General features: G+C 43.4%; 2 protein-coding genes across 3 annotated transcripts in view; both read left to right on the top strand.

Annotated features, from left to right (window-relative positions):
* Positions 1–2,226: 2,226 nt before the first annotated feature.
* Tbc1d14 (TBC1 domain family member 14) overlaps positions 2,227–20,118 on the top strand; it is a 95,509-nt gene continuing 77,617 nt past the window's right edge. Inside the window, exons 1-2 of the mRNA XM_038323688.1 lie at positions 2,227–2,371; positions 5,107–5,845. Of these exons, the coding sequence (XP_038179616.1) occupies positions 2,314–2,371; positions 5,107–5,845 (797 nt within the window). The 5' untranslated portion in view covers positions 2,227–2,313. The remainder of the gene's footprint in view (positions 2,372–5,106; positions 5,846–20,118) is intronic.
* Positions 19,291–19,678, top strand: LOC119810302 (NADH dehydrogenase [ubiquinone] 1 alpha subcomplex subunit 5-like). 2 transcript variants are annotated; one of them, XM_038323724.2, is made up of 2 exons: positions 19,291–19,360; positions 19,472–19,678. In XM_038323724.2, exons 1-2 carry the CDS (start codon positions 19,291–19,293, stop codon positions 19,633–19,635), a joined length of 234 nt encoding a protein of 77 aa, XP_038179652.1. In that variant the 3' UTR covers positions 19,636–19,678. The 2 variants fall into 2 exon arrangements, with proteins under 2 accessions (XP_038179652.1, XP_038179645.1); XM_038323717.2 differs by having other exon boundaries at positions 19,291–19,678.

Raw genomic sequence — 20,118 nt, forward strand, 5'->3', positions numbered from 1 at the left:
TGGTGCCAGGAAGCCCCTTTCTCCAGGAACATCCAGAGAGGAGCTGGGTCGGGAAGGCCTGCTTGGGTCCATATCCTTTGGTTGGGGCAATCCCCAGGAATGGTGCTAGGACCTGTTTGTTCTGTCCTCTCTGAGGACAAATGAAATCATTTTGTCTGGACTGCAGAAATTGGTGAAGACTCTGGCCATGTCCTAAGTCTTGGATTTTGCGGAGGAGGGAACCAATTGGTTGCTTCTGGATTAGACTTTCTCACTAGCCCTGTTCATGTCACTGGTAGAGTCTCTTTGTCACTTGTCTTACACTAAGAGCTGCCCTATGGGGTGACAGTTGGGCTGTTCCAGACCCTCAGGCAGTTTCCTCTTTGCTTCCTGCCGAGTACATGATGCTCACGTGGTCTTCCTATGAGGGTTAAAAACAGCCTTCCTCTTATGCCTGCTTCATATCTTTGTGTGTTTTCTCTAGTCCGGAAAGTGGTGACTAATCACATTCGCCCTGCGTTTTGTGCCTCCCCTGGCAGTGTCTTCTTCCTCTCTAGCTGGACTCAGCTGGTGCCTGAGTCTGCCCAGGCTAGAGAGGCTGCTGCAGGCAGATTGTATTGCTCTGACGTTACTCATGGAGATGTCATAAAATGAACATAGAGAGGGATGTTTCCTTTTCTTGATTTTCTGGATCGTGGTTCCCACTGGCAGAACTGCATGTAATCTGTTATACTGGGTGGGTTGCCCAGTTGCTGGTGTCTGATATGTGCATGTTACTGGGACTCAGTGGGATTTTCCTACTTGTATTTGCTTCTGCTAGGTGCTTCTTAGAAGACTATAACCCAGATTTCAGTTGAATGTGCACGAATGGGACCGTCCTGGAAACCTTCCCACTTGAGGACTTGACTGTTAGTAATTAATTCAGCACATACTTTTTAAAACCCTTAATCCATGGTAGGCAATTGGCCAGATGCTGAAATCCAGAAATGAGAACTGTTCCTGCTCTGAAGTCTGGGATCTGGTGGCAAGAAACAGGAAAATAGTTGTAGAATCCTGTTATTTTAGGTGTGGTGTGGCAGAAGAGCATAGAAAGAGCTCTACAGCTTGTGGGGAGGCTGTGCCAAGGGAGGAGGTGGCTGGTGGGAGCTCCCTGTGCCACAATCCCGAGCTGGATTCCAAAGCCCTTGATGACCTTGCTGGGCAGGAGTTCTTTGCTCCCTACAGTGGCCCCAGTTGGGTTGCATGTTGAAAGGTGGGGAAGACAGACAGATAATAGGAGGGCCTTTGAGTCTGCATAGTGTGGGGAATTCCAGCTCAGCCTCTGTTTAGAAGGCATGTGACTAGGAGCCAGGCCACCTGCTTTTAGGCCAGCTTCCAAAGTTCACCTATAGCCTTGTCTCAAAAGCATGTGCCTTGTTTGTGCAACCTTCTCCTTATTGCGGCACTGACAGAAGGTGGGAGGCCTGGAGAATGGCTTCTGGTTTTATAGCATTTGTAGTGCCTGGTGGGAAGGCTCAAGGACCAGGTGGCTTTGGCCCTTTGCAGAAGTTGGTTCTAGAGAATTGTCTTCATTAGGGTTACTATTGCTGTGACAAAACATCATGACCAAAAAACAAATTAGAGAAGAAAGGGTTTATTTGGCTTACATTTTCATGTTGCTGTTTATCATCAAAGGAATTCAGGACAGGAACTCAAACTTTAAGTCAGGACCTGGAGACAGGAGCTGATGCAGAAGCCATGAAGGGGTACTGCTTATTGGCCTGCTCCCCCTAGCTTGCTCAGCTGTTTTCCAGGACCACCAGTCAAGGGATGACATCACCCACAATGATAGGTTCCTCCTTCATCAATCAGTAATTAAGAAAATGCCTTACAGCTTTTTTTCCCCCAAGGTGGAGTTTTTCTGTAGCTTTGGAGCCTACCCTAGAACTCAGTCTATAGACAAGGTTGGCCTCGAACTCCCAGAAATCCACCTGTCTCTGCCTCCCGAGTGCTAGGATTAAAAGTGTACACCACCATTGCCCGGCAAAATGCCTTACATCTTAGGGAGGCATTTTCTCATTTAAGATTTCCTCCTTCCAGATAACTCTCATTTGTGTGTCAAGTTGACATAAGACCAGTCAGCACAAGTATGTTGCAAGCTGGAGCACACTCTTTCCCCTTTAGGCTTATTTCCTCAAAGACTGACACCCTGTTCCTGAGGCTTAATGAATCACCAGTGGTTTCAGAGTTCATCTGGCCTTTTTCTGGAAGAAGTCCCAGGGCTCGCAACACTACTGCTCTCTTCTCCACTTCTTGACAAGGTTTGGAGGAGGGTCCTTGGAATCAGTTCTGTGAATGAGATGCCGCTGTCTGATTTCTCACCCACAGACACAAACACCTTATATCTGCCCAGGTACAGACTTCTGTGCACTCTAGGGGCGGAATCTCTTGTTAACAGTTGAACTGCATCTTTTGCAGGCACTTTGGCCAGATGCGGCTAGGAAACAAGGAAATGGGGGAGGGGGCACTGTGAGGTCAGGTGTCCTGCTTCACCACACCTTCTTGTATCTTTTGTCTTCGGACCAGCCTGTAGTATAGTATTGCCATGGTTCATTGCTGGGGAGGCAGGAAGTTGAAACTCAGAAAGGTTAAGCACTCTCCTGAGGACACCTCAGCTGGTAAGCAACCAAGCCAGAATTTCAGCTGTGCATGTAAAGATTTCCTCTTCTGACCAAGGCTTTGTGCCAATTTGATCTGTTGGAGGCTGATGGTGTTTTGATATCTAGTAACCTTTGCCTTTGTCAAAGATTAGCTCTTAACTATGTGATAAAATGTTTCTTAGTGTGTTCTTGCTTTAGTTAAAAAAATGTTCAACTTTCAATTGTGTGTATATGTGAGTCTTGTTTCTTAATGTAACAGTTGGTTAGGTTTCCCCACAGCAGGGAACACAGAGATGGTAGAAGTGATGTTCTTGAGGGCCAGGTGGCTGCTGGACTCAGGGTGGACTTTTGCAATGAGCCATGAAAATTAAAAGGTATTAACACCTACTGAAGTGATGCCCAGATTCTTGCAGAGAATAAACTGAGTTTTTGTCTGTAGGTTAAAAAACTGATTTTCAACCCTTATATAATTTTGTTTCTGTAACAAACTAAATTTGCCTTTGTTTTTCTTGTGATGTACATTGTGGTTCTAACTTGTAAGAAAAATGGGTTATCAGTCAGTACAACTTTGGAGTTAAATGACCTTCCTTTCAGGAGCATAGTTTTCTGTAGCTCAGTCTATTTCTGAATTCCACCTTTCCCTCCTCTTTCTATTTTTGTTTCTTGCTGCGCTGTCTGACTGGCTCCTTCAGTTTCTGGGAGGGGGAGATTCCTTCCCTCCCCCCCTTTTTATCAGCTCGCTTCTGCTGCACTTGAGACAGGCTTCTTAAGGGCTGTAGGAGGCTTCTTGTAGAAGCTAGGTTAACCCATAGCAGGTGAACTGCTGTGTCTGCTGTGCCTCAGAGCCTTCAGCCACTTCTTGTTTGATGATCTCATTCATTGCTTTCCCTGGTACTTAATTTTCTCAAGGTTGTCTGTAGTGGAGTTGCTGGAGTCTGGAGTTGTGGTCCTTGCGCTCTACTCTGTGGTCAAGTTCCAGTGTACCATCTGATCTCTTTAGTTTTGACATTTTAAAAGGAAATAAGAAGGTAACCTTTCACGGGTGAGGGTTGACAGTGTGCTAAGGGTTGTGCTCCTCTGACTGAAATTTTCTCCTGGCTTGTGTCTGTCTCTTTGGCCAGAGAACTCTGGGCATGGCCTTGGAGGTGTGTGTGGCCCTTGCTTTAGACTCTTCTCTCAAGCGTTGGCCTTTGCTCTTCTATTATTAACATATCTTTGCTGAACTAGCCTCCTGTCCTGAGTTTAAGGAGCCTGTTCCAAGTCAATTAAAACTAGGTATGGCCTTCCCTCTTGACCCCAATTCCTACCTCTCTAGTAAGTCTGATTTTGGACTAGTCTAGTTCTTGACTTCTGTTGTGGAGGAATGGCACGCCCTGTCTTGGACTTGTGTGAGCATAGTAGTACTGTGGAAGGGTATGGCCAGTTGGAGTGTACTGGGGCAGCCTTACTGCAGATGACGTGTGTGTGTGTGTGTGTGTGTGTGTGTGTGTGTAATTCACTTTGCTGTTTTTCTGTCTTAATGAAGTTTTGAGACAGCATAAAAACCAAGCTTAACGACTAGGATTGAAACCATAACTTTGCTCATTCTAGCCAAGTGTCACTACTGAGCTATATTCCCAACTCCTAATTCCCATCTTTTGGTCAGAGGTATCCTACGTATAATTTGTCCCCTGTGTTATCATCGTACCACTGTGACAGAATGCCTAAGATAAACAATTTCTAAGAATGAAAGGCTTATTTCAGCTCATTGTTTCATAGATTTCTTCAGTCTATGTCTTTTCGCATTGTTGCTCTGGGCCCAGGGAAGCACACAGTGTCAAAATAGGAGCAGGTGATAAAAGAATCCTGATTACTTCATGGCATCCAGGAAACAAGGCAATCAAAAAGGAAGGGCTTAGGGTCTAAATATGAACTTTAGAGGAATACCTCCAATGATCTAACTTCATCCAATCTTCTAAAGACTACACCATCCTCTAGTTGCATCGTAGTCTTGGGATCAAGCCTTCAACATATGGGATACAAGATCCAGATTGTAGAAAATATCCTTCCCACCCGGCACAGATCTTCTGCCTCCATTGCTGGCCTGGATGCTAGAGATGTGACTGGGGTGATGGAACTGATGATACTGGTTGCTTTCCCTAGACGATCTTCTGTGTGGGTTATTTCCCCACTTTTTCTGTCATGAGAGTGTGTTCAAGCTTTCGCTTTGGACCTCAGTTAGAACTTGAATGTATGGGACATTTTCTCTATTTCTTTTTGACATGGGGTATCATATAGGCTGGTCTCAAGTTCACAAGCGTCGTGCCTAAGTCTCTCAGCATTGGTTTTACAGGTGTGTGCCATCATGCACAACTTGTAGGACACTTTCAAAGGCATCGTTTTTAGCAGGGCAATCCAGTTTTTGGAGTTGTGTGTCCAAAGATGCCCAAGGAATGGTATCTTTGGATTTATATACACATTTTTAATTTCCGTGTCTGTATTTCTCTAGTTTCTTCTTGGACCAAGATGACTGATGGAAATCTTTCCACCTCAATGAATGGTGTAACATTGATGGGCATTCTAGATGGTCGGCCAGGAGACTCACTTCAGGACCTGCAACACCTGAGTGTCAAGGCACCCATATCCCTTTCAGTGCCTGACTATGGACCCACACTAAAACTTGGTTCTTTGGAAGATCGACACAGCCTTCAATCAGTAGACTCAGGCATTCCTACTCTGGAGATTGGCAACCCGGAGCCTGTCCCCTGCAGTGTGGTTCATGTGAAGAGAAAGCAGTCTGAGTCAGAGATCATCCCTGAGCGGGCCTTCCAGAGTGCATGCCCCCTGCCGTCCTGTGCACCCTCAGCTCCCACCAACAGCGAGCAAGAGCAAGTTGTACGAAAGTCTTCCACGTTTCCCAGGACAGGCTATGACTCAGTGAAACTCTATAGCCCCACCTCCAAAGCCTTGAGCCGAAGTGACAATGTCTCTGTCTGTAGTGTGTCTAGTCTTGGCACAGAGCTGTCAACTACACTGTCAGTCAGCAATGAGGACATCTTGGACCTCATGGTCACAAGCAGTTCCAGCGCCATTGTGACCCTAGAGAATGATGATGACCCACAGTTTATTGATGTCACTCTGAGCTCCATCAAGGAAACCAGTGACTTACACCAGCAGGATTGTGTTGCTGAGACTGAGGAGGGGAGGAAATTGAAACTATTCCAGCCATTCAGTCACTTCTTTACGAGGTAACACCTTCACTACTGGAGCAGAGCCAGGGCTCCAGATGTAGACCTGTTGCCTTGTGCTTCCTTGTCTAATTGTAGTGTGTCTCCTGTGCATTATTAAGAGCAGTGTCCTATATACAGTTTGCCTCTTGCCTTAGAGTACTGTGGAGTAGTATCTGCTGCCAAGTCAGCTGTTTGGCTTCTCACTGTCACTTCCTGCTTCTGTGTCCTTGGCTAACTTCAGTAGTATTTGTTGCTTCTTGGCCTCTGGCTTTTTTGTGGATGGTGTCACCCACAGGTGATTATTATTCTTACTTTGTCATTTACTAATTACTTTGGTTTCTTGGGTTGAGATCCTTACTAGCATAAGCAACACTGTTTCTAATTTTCTAATACTTCTCCTAGTAGCAGACACTGTAGCTGGCATTTCCAAGTGCACCAGTCATACTTCCAGGGCACAGGGAAAGGGCCTTTTCGTGTGTTCTGGCCCTGGCCCTGTTGTTGAGGCATGTGCCGTGGCCACCCTGTAGCCACACGGTTCTTATTGTGTTGATCCTACCACGTGCGCCCTTCCTTTAGTGCCTTGTTACCCAGGTCCCCAACAAGCCTGCTGGGCTTCCTGTGTATCCTCTAGAACCCTGTGAGGAGAGTTGCTTCCATTTTTCTTCTTGTTTGTGTTCTTATGCTTTTGTTTAACAAGAGTCTGTCTATGGTTCTGTTCTAGGCAGGTCATCTGGGAGACATAGGATGATAAACAGGATCTTAGGTCATAAAGGAGGGTAAGCTTATAGTCTGGGGTTGGGATACAACCACCAGTTAGTTACAGAAACTGAGATGCTCTACATAAGGGTGTGGGACTATGGATTGTATGTATAGAATTAACAGCCCCATATTTTTCTTTGGGGGCTTCTGGGCTATGAACTTGGCAGGTGGGATCATATGGCGCATTTTCTAGCAAGTCAGTGTTGTTCTGCTAGAGTCAGCCAGAGACATGTGGATCTAGGAACATGTAGCAACCTAGAGTTCCCCAGTTGCTTCAACAGGCAAATGTGGAGTGTCCTCAGTCAACCTAAGACCAGTCCTGAGTGAGATGCTCTTCACATGGCATGTAGTCTTCTGGGGACACCTTTGATCTCAACGTGCCAGCTGGTGGGTGCCACATACCTCCAGTGGAGTCCTGGTCACAGAACTTGGTATTCAGTGATTACCTTCAGGAACCCTAGGGAGCCCTTGTGTGTCAGAGTCCTTCTGAGACATCTCCTGCTGGGGATCTCACCTATGTAGCTGGCTGGTTCCTGTTAACTTGGATGAGTGTTTGCAGTTCTCCAGAGTGCCTTATGTGACTCCTCAGATCAATCTCAGAGGAGAAAGGGAAAGGAGACAGATTTTTAGTCACTGAGGAAACAGGGATTCTTAGCAAACCTGGAAACCCTTTTTTGAAATAGAAGTGAAGTAGCATAGTGGGAACAGCTTGGTTTACAAGTCACAGCCTAGCTATGTGACCTTGAACATCATTTGCCCTTACTGAGGTTAATAAATTCCTAGCCGAGTACTGAGAAAAGGTACTGGGTACCTGGTATGTTATTGGTCCTCTTCAGTCACCTATGTTATCCCCATCATCAGGGTGTTTGCTGTCTCAGCTGATTTTTCCCAGAATTGAAGAGCCCATTTGTGGTTGTGGAATTAAGTGGGTTAATATGTGCAAAGTTCAGTGCAGATTATGACACATGGATGATGTCTTCGTTAGGGTTGCTGTTACTGTGATGAAACACCATAGCCAAAAGCAAGCTGGAGAGGAAAGGGTTTATTTTTATTTGCCTCACTCTTCCATATTACTGTACATCATTGAAGGAATTTAGGACAGGAACTCAAATTGGGCAGGAACCTGGAGTCAGAAGCTGATACAGAGGCCATGGTGGTGGGTGCTGCTTACTGGCTTGCTTAACATGACTTTCTCAGCCTGCTTTCTTATAGACCGGAGTAAATACCAGCCCAGGAATGGCACCACCCATAATGGACTGGGCCCTCCCCCATCAGTCACTAATTAAGAAAATGCCCTACAGCTAGATATTATGGAGGCATTTTCTTAATTGAGGTTCTCACCTCTCAGCAGACTTTATCTTGTGTCAAGTTGACATAAAGCTATCCAGCACAGATGACTTTACATATCAGCTGTTAGGGGTGATCATGGCTTTTCCCTGATTTATTGCTACCTTTGTCTTATGTGGATATGGTAGAGTTGAGTTGTCTGCCGAAGTCTCTTCACCTTTGGAGGAAATGCCTTCCATTTTGCAGTTTCTAGACCCCTCTTATTTCTTGGTTCCTGCCTCTTTATCTTTACCCAGCTCCGACACTGCTACAGGGAGCCACACTTAAGCACTGAAGCAGATGGACTATAAAAACAGATGAATCCAAGTAATAGGGCAGGGCACTGAGCTAGTGGTGCCCCTTCCCCTTTCTAGAGTCTGAGTCTTAAAGAAGAGTTCCAACCTAGAGTTACTTTAAGGGTCAGGTTCAGTGGGACATACACTGAACACAGGCAAGCATAAGCATGGGACCACCTGGAGGGCATGCTGGAGGGCCGGGCAACCATCAGGATGACTTCTGGGAGTGTCAGAACTGGGAGCCACAAACGAGTGAATGAATGAACGAACGACAAAACGACAATAGCCGTGGCTTCCAGAAACTTTCATAAGACGTCCCTCTGGGAAAGAGCACCTCTGTCCCAGCCAATATCCACTGCCATTCTCTGTACGAGATATCCCGTTGATGCAGCGATTGCTGGAACCTCAGCCATCCTGCCTGCACCTAGAAGAGAGATCACCAGAACCAGGGCTCCGCCTGCACCTGGAGCAGTGACCACCAGGGCTGTGGCCCTACCTGCACCCCAAGGAGCAACCATCTGAGCCTTGGGCCTGCCTGCACCTGGACATAACGATCAGCAGAGACTCAGCTCTGCCTGTACTTGAAGGAGCCTTCAATGGAGCCACAGTCCCCAACTACACTGATTGGAGGTAGAGGGACCTCCTGAAGTACAGCCTCCACCTGTACCAACTGGAGGAAGAGATGGATAGATAATACTCAACAACATAAAGAACAATATGGCACCACAAGAAACTAATGATTCTACAACAGCAAGACTTGAATATACCAATACAGATGAAACAGAAGAAAACGACTTTTAAAATAACTTTATAAGATGATTGAGGCCCTTAAATAGGAAATGAAAAAATTCCTAGACAAATTTTTCTAAAGAAGTAGAAGAAAAGACAAACAAAAATTTGGAAGAAATCAACAAATCCCTTAAAGAAAACCAAGAAAAAGCAATCAAGCAGGTGAAAGAAACAGTTTAAGACTTGAAAACTGAAATAGAGGCAATAAACTAAACACAAACCAAGGGACTTCTGGAAATGGAAAAATCTAGGTAAATGATCAGGAACCACAAATGCAGGCATAAACAACGGAATACAAGAGATGGAAGAGAAAATCTCAGGTGTTGAAGATATGATAGAGAAAATAGATTCATCGGTCAAAGAAAATGTTAAATCCAACAATTTCTTAACAAAAAATCTCCAGGAAATCTGTGATACCTAACCTAAGAATAATAGGGATAGAAGAAGGAGAAGTCATCCAACTCAAAGGCACAGAATATATATTCAACAAAATCATAGAAGAAAACTTTCCCAACCTAAAGGAGGACATGCCTGTGAAAGTACAAAAAGCTTACAGAACACCAAATAGACTGGACCAAAAAAAAAAAGTCCCGTTGCCACATAATAATCAAAACACTAAACATCAGAATAAAGAAAGAATATTAAGAGCTACAAAGGAAAAAAGGCCATCTAACATATAAAGGAAGACCTATCAGAATTACCCCGTCTTCTCATTGGTAACAGTGAAAGCCAGAAGATCCTGGACAGGTTTCATGCAAATACTAAGAGACCATAGATGTCAGCCAAGACTACTATACCCAGTAAAGCATTCAATCACTGTAGACGGAGAAAACAAGATATTCCATGACAAAACCAGATTTAAATAATACCTATCCACAAATCCAGCCCGTACAAAGTACTAGAAGGAAAACTCCAATGAAAGGAAATCAGCTATATCCACAAAAACAGACAATAGATGATCTCACAACAGCAAATCCCAAAGGAAAGAAATGCACACACAATGCCACCACCACCAACAAAAACAAATAACAGAAACTAGCAATCACTGGTAATTAATACCCTTTAATATAAATGTACTAATTTCACCTATAAAAAGGCACAGGCTAACAGATTGGATACGAAAACAGAATCTATACTTCTGCTGCATACAAGAAATAAACCTCGGGCTGGAGAGATGGCTCAGAGGTTAAGAGCACTGGCTGCTCTTCCGGAGGTCCTGAGTTCAATTCCCAGCAACCACATGGTGGCTCACAACCGTCTGTACTGAGATCTGGTGCCCTCCTCTGGTGTGCGGGCATACATCGAGGCAGAATATTGTATACATAATAAATCAATAAATCTTTAAAAAAAATAAACCTCAACTTGAAAGACAGACATTACCTCAGAGTAAAGGGTTGGGAAAGGATTTTCCAATCAAATGGATCAAACAAGCAAGCTAATGTACTTATTTCAATGTCTAACAAAATAGACTTCAAACTAAAATCAGTCCAAAGAGATGAAGAAGGAAATTTCATATTCATCACAAGAAAAATCCATCAAGAGGAAGTCTCAATTCTGAATATCTATGCCCCAAATACAAGGGCACCCACATTTGTAAAAGAAACAATACTAAAGCTTAAATCACACATTAAGCTCCACACACTAATAGTGGGAGACTTCAACACCCCACTCTCACCACTAGACAGGTGTACCAGACCGAAACTTAATAGAGAAAGAAAGGAACTAACAGATGTTATGACTAATGGACTTAACAGACATCTTTCAGAACATTCCACCCAAACACAAAAGAATATCCCTTCTTCTCAACATCTCATAGAACCTTCTCAAAAATTGACCACATACTTGGTAATAAAGCAAATCTCAACAGATACAAAAAAATTGAAATAGCACCATGTATTGTACCAGATCACCATGGTTTAAAGTTAGAATTCAACAACAAGACTTCAGAAAGAAGTCTTTTTAAATAGATCTATAAACCTTAAGAATTAAATAGACCTATAGGCCTTAAGAAAATAGAAATTAAATAGACCTTTAAATTAAATAGACCTATAAACCTTAAGAAAATAGAAACAGTCATCAAAAGCCTCCCAACCAAAAAAAGCCCAAGGCCAGAATTTCAAAGAAGAGCTAATACTGATACTCCTCAAATTGTCCCATACAATAGAAGCAGAAGGAACACTACCAAACTTTTTATGAGGCTGCAGTTACCCTGATACCCAAACCTTATAAAGACACACTAAGAATTACAGACCAATCTCCCACATGAACACTGATGCAAAAATACTCAATAAAATACTGCCAAACCGAATCCAAGAATACATCAGAAACATCATTCACCATGATCAAGTTAGCGTCGTCAGAGAGATGCAGGGATGGTTCAACATACAAAAATCTGTCAATATAATCCACCATATAAGCAAACTGAAATAAAAAAACCCATATGATCATCTCGTTAGATGCTGAAAAAGCCTTTGAAAAAAATTCAACACCTTATCATGATCGAGGCCTTGGAGAGATCAGGGATACAAAGACCATTCCTAAACATAATAAAGGCAATATACAGCAAACCAACAACTAACATCAAGTTAAATGGAGAGAAACTCAAAGAAATTCCACTAAAATCGGGAACAAGACAAGGCTATCCTCTCTCTCCATAGCTATTCAGTATAGTGCTGGAAGTCCTAGCTAGAGCAATAAGATAACAAAAGGAGATCAAGGGGATACAAATTGGAAAAGAAGTAGTCAAACTTTCACTATTTGCTGATGTGTATGATATGATATATATATGATAGTATACATAAGTGACTCCAAAAAATTCTACCAAGGAATGTCCAATTCATAAACATCTTCAGTAATATAGCAGGATACAAGATTAACTTTTAAAAAAAAATCAGTGGCCCTCCTATATATAGATGATAAATGGACTGAGAAAGAAATCAGAGAAACATCGCCCTTCACAATAGCCACAAACAACATAAAATATCTTGAGATAACTCTAATCAAACAAGTGAAAGACCTGTATGACAGAACTTTAAGTCTTCGAATGAAATTGAAGAGGATATCAGAAAGTGGAAAGATCTGCCATGCTCATGCATAGGTAGAATTAGCATAGTAAAAATAGCAATCTTACCAAAAGCAATCTACAGATTCAGTGTAATACCCATCAAAATTCTAGCACAATTCTTCACAGAATTGAAAGAACAATACTAAATTTCATATGGAAAAACAAACAAACAAAAAAAAAAACCCAGGATAGCCAAAACAACCCATACAATAAACATATGGAGGCATCACCATCCCTGACTTCAAGCTCTATTATAGACCTAAAGTAATATAGCTTGGTATTGGCATAAAAACAGGTGAACCAATGAAATGTAATCGAAGACCCTGATATTAACCTATATACCTATGAACACCTGGTTTGTAACAAAGAAGCTAAAAATATAAAACGGAGAAAAGAAAACATATTCAACAAATGGTGCTGGTATAACTGGATGTTGACATGTAGAAGAATGCAAATAGATCCATATCTATTCCTGTCCAAATGGATCAAAGACCTCAACATAAATCCAACCACACCGAACTCATACAAGAGGAAGTGGGAAGAACACTTGAACGCATTGGCATAGGAGACTACTTCTTAAATACAACACCTGTAGCACAGACATTAATAAATGGGACCTCCTGAAACTGAGAATCTTCTGCAAAGCAAAGGACATGGACAACAAGACAAAATGGCAGCCTATAGGATGGGAAAAGATCTTCACCAACCCCACATCTGACAGAGGGCTGATCTCCAAAATACAGAACTCAAGTAATTAGACATCAGACTTTCCTATTAATAAATGAGGTACAGATTTAAATAGAATTCCCAGCAGAAGAATCTCAAAAGGCTGAAAGACATTTAAGGAACTGCTCAACATCCTTAGCCATCAGAGAAATGCAAATCACAACAATTCTGAGATACCATCTTATACCATCATAATGGCTAAGATCAAAACACTAATGCTGGAGAGGATGTGAGGTAAGGGGAACACTCCTCCATTGCTGTGGGAGTGCAAACTTGCACAGCTGCTGTGGAAATCAGTATGGCAATTTCTCACAAAATTAGGAATCAATCTACCTTAAGACCCAGCAATACCACTTTTGGGCATATACCTAAAGGAGGCACACACACACACTCATAGCACAAGGACATTTGCTCAACTATATTCACAGTAGCATTATTTATAATAGCCAGAACCGAAGAATGGATAAAAAAATGTGGTACATTTACACAGTGGAGTACTACTCAGCAGTAAAAAATAAAGACATCTTGAAATTTGCAGGCAAATGGTTTGAACTAGACGGAAAAAAATCATACTGAGATAACCCAGACCCATAAAGACAAATATAATAGGTACTCATAAGTGGATATCAAACATAAAGCAAAGGATAACTAGCCTACAGTCTACAACCCCAGAGAAGCTAGAATCTCATCCAGAAACAGATGCAAAGATCCACAACTAATCACTAGGCCAAGCTCCTGGAGTACAATCAAAGAGAGGGAGGAGCGATAATATGAACAAAGGGGTCAAGACCATGATAGGGAAACCCACAGATTCAGCTGACCCAAGCTAGTGGGGACTCACTGACTCTGGACTGACAACAGGGGAACCTGCATAGGACCAATCTAGGCCCCTTGAATGTAGGTGTCAATGGTGTGACCTGGGCAGTATATGGAGCCACTTAAGCACAGGAGAGGGGGGAGATCCTTGGTCGTGCCTCAACGAGGTGATGTAACAGACTTAGTTGACTTCCCATGGGAGGCCTTATCCTCTCTGAGGAGTGGATGGGGAGTGGGCAGGGAGAACGTGGGGGAAGCAGAAGGAGAGGAGGGAGAGGGAACTGGGATTGGTATGTAAAACACACACACACACACACACACACACACACACACACACACACACACAGTCACCGAGACTGTTCAAGAATGCAGCCCAGAGCTTAGCCGAGGTACTCTGATGACTCTGGACTGCAACAGTGTTTGTGGAGGGTGGACCAGGACTAGAACTGGTCCTATGGGGATTCCAGGCCAGGCCATACCATTTTATTCCTTGTCTGGCCCCTCACCCTTCTGCATTCTGCTCCCTACAACCTCAGCAAGTTTATTTTTCTGATCTGTAGAAAGATGTATGAGTGGTATTGTGGGAAACTGCTCTCGGGGAATATGGCTCCAGGTAGAGGAAGTAGTGGAGATGGTCAGAGAGCTTCTGAATCTGACTTCTTAATGAGGTTCCTACATGAGACTGGAACTGGTTCCTGATATCTTGGGAGGGTGGTCACTGCATTTGGGAGCACTGGTTCAAGGCTCAAGGGGACTAGCTTTATTGTCAGCTCTCCTTCATAACTGTGTGACCTTGAACAGCTTTAATGGAGGAAAACAGCTCAAGTAAGATCAAATAACTAAGGCATCTAGCTTCCCTGGATTACTTAAGTAGTAACTTTCTCTGGTTTGAATTTTTTTTTCCTTTTTGAGATAGGGTTTCTCTGTGTAACAGTTCTAGCTGTCCTGGAACTGGCACTGTAGACTAGGCTGACCTCAAACACATAGCTCTACCTCCCTCTGCCTCCCAAGTGCTGGGATTAAAGCGCCTGCCACCTCTGCCTGACCTTGAACAAACATTTTGTTTCCTAATGCACTTGCGAGCTTTTGATCCCATACTGTACATTCTTCAGTTGAACCCATTGCCCAGTAACTTAGAGCAGGATTTCTACACCAGGCATTGTTGATGTTTGAGATGGATACTTGTCTGTGGGCAGCTGTTCTGTGAGTGTTGTAACAACCCTGACCTCTGCCCACTAGATTCTGGCACCATCCTCCATTTGTAAAGACCAAAATGTCTCTAGACATTATTGCCACATGTCCTGGGGATGGAGATGGGTGAAGAGTGGGAGAATCATCAACCTTTCAGGTGCACCAGGCTAGCAGGTTATAACTGTTGGTACTTGTGCATTTATTAGTGTCATTTGAGCAGAATCATCAGCTCACATGGGGAAGCTGTGTTAAGGGATCCTACGAATCCAGTGTACTAGAACCCAGAGAGCAGTGGGTGAGGAATTCAGTAGCATGTTTTTGATGTGGCTCTTTTCCTCAGGTGATGGGGTTGGTTTCCAGAAGCCAAAGGTTTAATCTGCTAATCTGTGCCAATCTAGGAAGTAATAGTTGCTTTCCTTACTTACATCTTCTGTCATGTGATCTTTTTTAAAAACTCTCAGAGGAGGTAATCACAGCGAGTCCTTTGTTACAAATGTTCAATTGAAGGCAAAACAGCAAAACAAACAAAAAGAACGAAAAGAAAAAAAATGAAATAAAGCCAGGAGGTAATGGCACACGCCTTTAATCCCAGCACTCAAGAGGCAGAGGCAGGTGGAGGCCTAAATTTGAGGCCAACCTGGCTTACAGAGTGTGTTCTAGGGCAGCCCAGACTACACAGAGAAATCCTACCTCAAAAAAACAAACAGAACAAAACAAAACAATATCAACAAAATGAAGGCAAAGCAGACTTTGCCAAAGGAAGGTATAGGGAGACAGCCTTTGGGGATGCCCCTGACTGTCCTTAAAGGCCAGGAATGATGGATTTTCTAGTCTGCTTCCTGGGCTGGCAGAGGGCCCTTTGGGGGCAGTCTGTATCTGGCTAGCCCTGCTTCTCTTTGTAATTCAAAGACAGTGGGAGGGCCATGGTGGTTTGAGAGCTGGGGCTGCGCCACCTCACCAGCTGTGCTGTTTTGTGCTTTGTGACCCTGAGAAGTCATTTAATCTCTGCAGCCTTTAGTATGAACTTGAGTGACCTAGGACTAATTGTTCCTCTAGAAAAGAGTCAATGTGATAGGGTCGTAACTCAGTGTTAGAGCATTTGCCTAGTGCATGTGAGGTCCTGGGTTAAATTAAAAAATTAAAATAAAATAAAAAAATACATGAAACACCCAAGTGAAGAGCTAATAATGCAAGTGTTAAATGAGGAAATAGAAGTTAACTCTCAGGGCAGAGTATGCTCCATACATACACTATTTCTGGTCTGCCTTTCTCCTTTTGTTGGCTTTTCATATTTGGTTTCAGTGTTATTTTTAAAAACGCTTCTGTGTAAAGATATTTACTTCCACCAGTTTAAAAGCGAATCTTCAGGTAGATATTTTGATAGGGTATGAATATGTTTAACCACAGTTTTAGCTAGGCTTTGGGGATTTGATCCATTGGCTGGTGACCATAGAATATGGTAAGGAGGAAATTTAGAGACAGGCAATAGCTCATGAAGAGGATGTGAGTTCATTCATCGGGAGGTGGGTGCACTTTTATGTGCCTGGTGCTGTTCTTTGTTTCGCATGGCTGCCTTTTTCAGGCTGTACAGTAATGGGGAGTAGCATGAGGTGGGACCCTGGGCTGCCAGTTCATCTTTTGGGCTGCTTCAGTTGGCTTTCCTGGACTTTATTAGCTTCAGAGCGGAAGTCTGCTCTTGGTCTCTTGCTGCTAGAGTTTTGGATATGAATTAGGACCATCTCCCCATTTGTGGGAGGACCTAGGCAGAAAGGAGATGCAGGCCATTTTTTTCCCTCTCTTTGCTGCTGGTCTCTGGTACCTACCAATATTGTAGAGATGGGAGACTTTCCTACAGCTTTGACAGCGTCTCTTATCAGCTTCCTGGATGCTGAGAGCATTGTCATGCAGGAGAACCCTGTGTTCCCTTCCAGAGGCAGTGATGCTGACTTCCTGTTGGGTTTCTTGAGTTCAGCAATTCCAGTAACAGCTCCCATTTGCATCTCAGGTACATTAGCTTCTTGTTGCTCAGTGATCTGAGCCAGGGGGTCATTCAGAACCAGCTTCTTCATATGATCTTGAAATCATTTTATTCCTTGTGTTAAATCTATTTCTGCTTTACAGACCTAGATTTTTTTTATATCTTGCCCTGGGAGAGCTTACTGATTCAGGAACATATTGGTAATTTTTCTTGTATATGTGGAAACTGTGACAGAGGCTGATTAATTTGCCAGTGGAGTTAGGGCTTGGGTCTTTGACCTTTAAGATTATGATCTACAAGATAGGAATAAATTCACATTTAAAATGTTGTTGGGTGAAATGGGAAGGGATATACCTGGATGTGTAATAGGTGTGTGACTGGCATAGTAATATTTATTGTTTTATGTTGCCTGACTCATTTTCTAATCCTATGACCATTTTAGAATTAGCACCAGTAAAATGAGAGGTCGCATTTGATTTATAATCATGACTTTTCTACACAGCCTGTTTGCTAGTGTCCTATGACTTTGAGCGCCAGAACACTTGCTGTGTATTTCAGGTGCTGCTGGTGTGTGCTGATGCTTGTGCATTGCTGAGATACCAGGGAGGAAGGGCTGTGCAGTGGTTTCTCAGCCTAGCTGTGTGATGGTGTCCTGGCCTGTGGTCCTGGATAAGACTTAGTCTTTATGTGCTCGTCTGTGAAACAAGCTGAAGTACTTAATTATGGGTGAGAATGAGAAGAGCCATGTAATCAGTATGTTGAGCTCCAGGAGCCAGGCAGACGAGAAGGGAGAAGGTTGCAAGATGGGCAGGCTGCTGCAGAGACCAGCATATCAAATCTCCTTACTGTAGAATGAGGATGGGAAGAAAGTCAGTAATAAGATAAAAACAAAAACTAAGAGATTAGAATAGAGCAGAACAAACAGAAGGAAAAGAGCCTAAGAAAAGGCACATGAAACAGATAAAGATGCAGAGGCTACTTATACACACACACACACACACACACACACACACACACACACATCCCATGAAAATGCTAAACTGGAAGCCATAATATATGCAAAGAACCTGGAGGGTAAAATGAGAGAGAAATGATATTATGTATTAAAAATTAAATTTAAAATCCTGACTTGATATTATGGGACAAAGAACCTACAACGACACTGCTGAGTCTGTTTTCTGTTGGCCATGCAGCCTGCCCTTGAGAGGAGTTCGTTTCCCCAGCTGAGAGTCCCTTAGAGAAGACTGAAGCTGCATTTGCATGTAGTTGTCAATTGGAGTAGCTTCTGGGTTAGGAATGGGGGCCTGTGTCCATATCTCCTTTCAGCTCAAGACTCCATCTGGTACAGATCCTTGTACATGCTGCCTCAGTCTCTGGGAGCTTATGTGTTCTTTTGTTGCTTTAGCGGGCGTAGCTAATTTTTTTTTCTTTTTTTTGGTTTTTCGAGACAGGGTTTCCCTGTAGTTTCTAGAGCCTGTCCTGGAGCTAGCTCTTGTAGACCAGACTGGCCTCGAACTCAGAGATCCGCCTGCCTCTGCCTCCCGAGTGCTGGGATTAAAGGCGTGCGCCACCACCGCCCGGCCACGTAGCTAATTTTTTAAGGCTGAGTGATATTTCTCCATATGAATTTGGCATAGTTTATCTGTTTGCTCACTGAAGGGCATCTTAGTTGCTTCTAAGTTTTGGCATATATGAACAGTTGCTGTTGTAAAGATCCATGTGGGTTTAAGTTTCTTTCGGGAACTTTCCAGGAGTGCAGTTGCCTTACTGCATGATAAGCTTGTTTTCCAAGGTGCCTTCACTGTTTTATATTCCCACCAACAATGAATGAGAATTCCTGTTGCCCTGTCTCTCACCAGTGTTTGTTGTTATTACTCCTTGTTGTATTGTTCTGGTTTTCTTGGTGAGATAGGAAGCAGGGTCTTTAGCTGATCATACTCTGGGATGCTTTTATAACAAAACATCATTGAAATGAATGGTCTGAAGACACCAATTCCGGAGTGCCTTGTGGGTGATGGGCAGTGAAAAGAGGAGTCAGCACCATCCTTCTTCATGCTTCAACCCAGTGAGAGCAGGGAGTCAGGAGCTTGGTGGGAACTTTGAGGGGTCAGTATTTTTCTGCATGGACCTGTTCCACTCAAGTAGTGATTCAGCTGTGTTTGGAGACTCTAGCTAGGGAAGGATGAGGAAAAGAGGCAAGGTGCCCTTGTTATTTATACACACACACACACACACACACACACACACACACACTCCTTGTATGTTGGGGGGGTGAGTAAGGCAGAATACCATCTCACATTCCTTATTCTAATAGGCACTGCTTTGGTGGACAGGCCTTGATAAGAGAGACCGTTGCATGGTTTAAGAAGATTCCATTTATGAGGAAGTAGAAAAAGACAAGATCTCCTGAGTAAATTGGGAGCCTGGGAACCTTGGGAGAGGGTTGAAGGGGAGGGGAGCAGAGAAAAATGCAGAGCTCAATAAAAATCAATAAAAAAATAACTAGAGGGGTGCTGTCATGGCGTGTGCGTTGAAGAAGACCACCGGCCTGGTGAGATTGACAGTGTGCGACACTCCACACGAGAGGCTAACAATATTGTATACAAAGATTCTTGATATTCTGAAGCAGTTCCCTAAACATGCAGCCTGTAGAAAATACACAGAGCAGATCACCAATGAGAAGCTGGATATGGTCAAGGCAGATGTTAAAAAATTAGAAAACTTGCTTCAGGATGGTGAAGTAGAAGAGGTGATTCTTCAGGCTGAAAATGAACTAAGTCTGGCAAGGAAGATGTTGCAGTGGAAGCCATGGGAGCCACTGGTGGAAGAGCCTCCTGCCAACCAGTGGAAGTGGCCAATATGATTACAGTGTCTGATGGTTGATGCCAATTAAATGTGCAATTAAATATTCTGTTATGCTAAAAAAAAAATAACTAGAAAAAAAAGATTCCATTTGTGAGTAGCACTCACTTTCAGGGAGAAGTTGGCTTGGACTAGAGGGTGGTGCATGGTTCCTCTGTCCGGGGTAGGGGAAGAATCTGAATAGCCCTTAATGTAGGACCCTTTTCAAGGGCCCGCTGGTGACTGTAGTACTCAGGAGGTATGTGGATCATGGATGCTTGGGGTACTCTACTCTTAGGTGGGCATAATTAAGCACTGTCTCTAGAGAGGTCCAGGTTACTATGGTAAGAGAAGTAAATGTAAGAGGAAATGCTCAGGAGGAACATGTGGGTGTGAGGTACTACTTCCTTTTCTTTAGCCCTGGACCTCTCTAGGGACTCCACCCTTACTCCCAGCTGTTTGTCTGCACTTGATGTTCCCTTGGCATTTTCCTCACTAGGTAAGA

The sequence above is a fragment of the Arvicola amphibius genome, chromosome 1 (genome assembly GCF_903992535.2).
Source record: "Arvicola amphibius chromosome 1, mArvAmp1.2, whole genome shotgun sequence".
NCBI classification, from domain to species: domain Eukaryota; kingdom Metazoa; phylum Chordata; class Mammalia; order Rodentia; family Cricetidae; genus Arvicola; species Arvicola amphibius.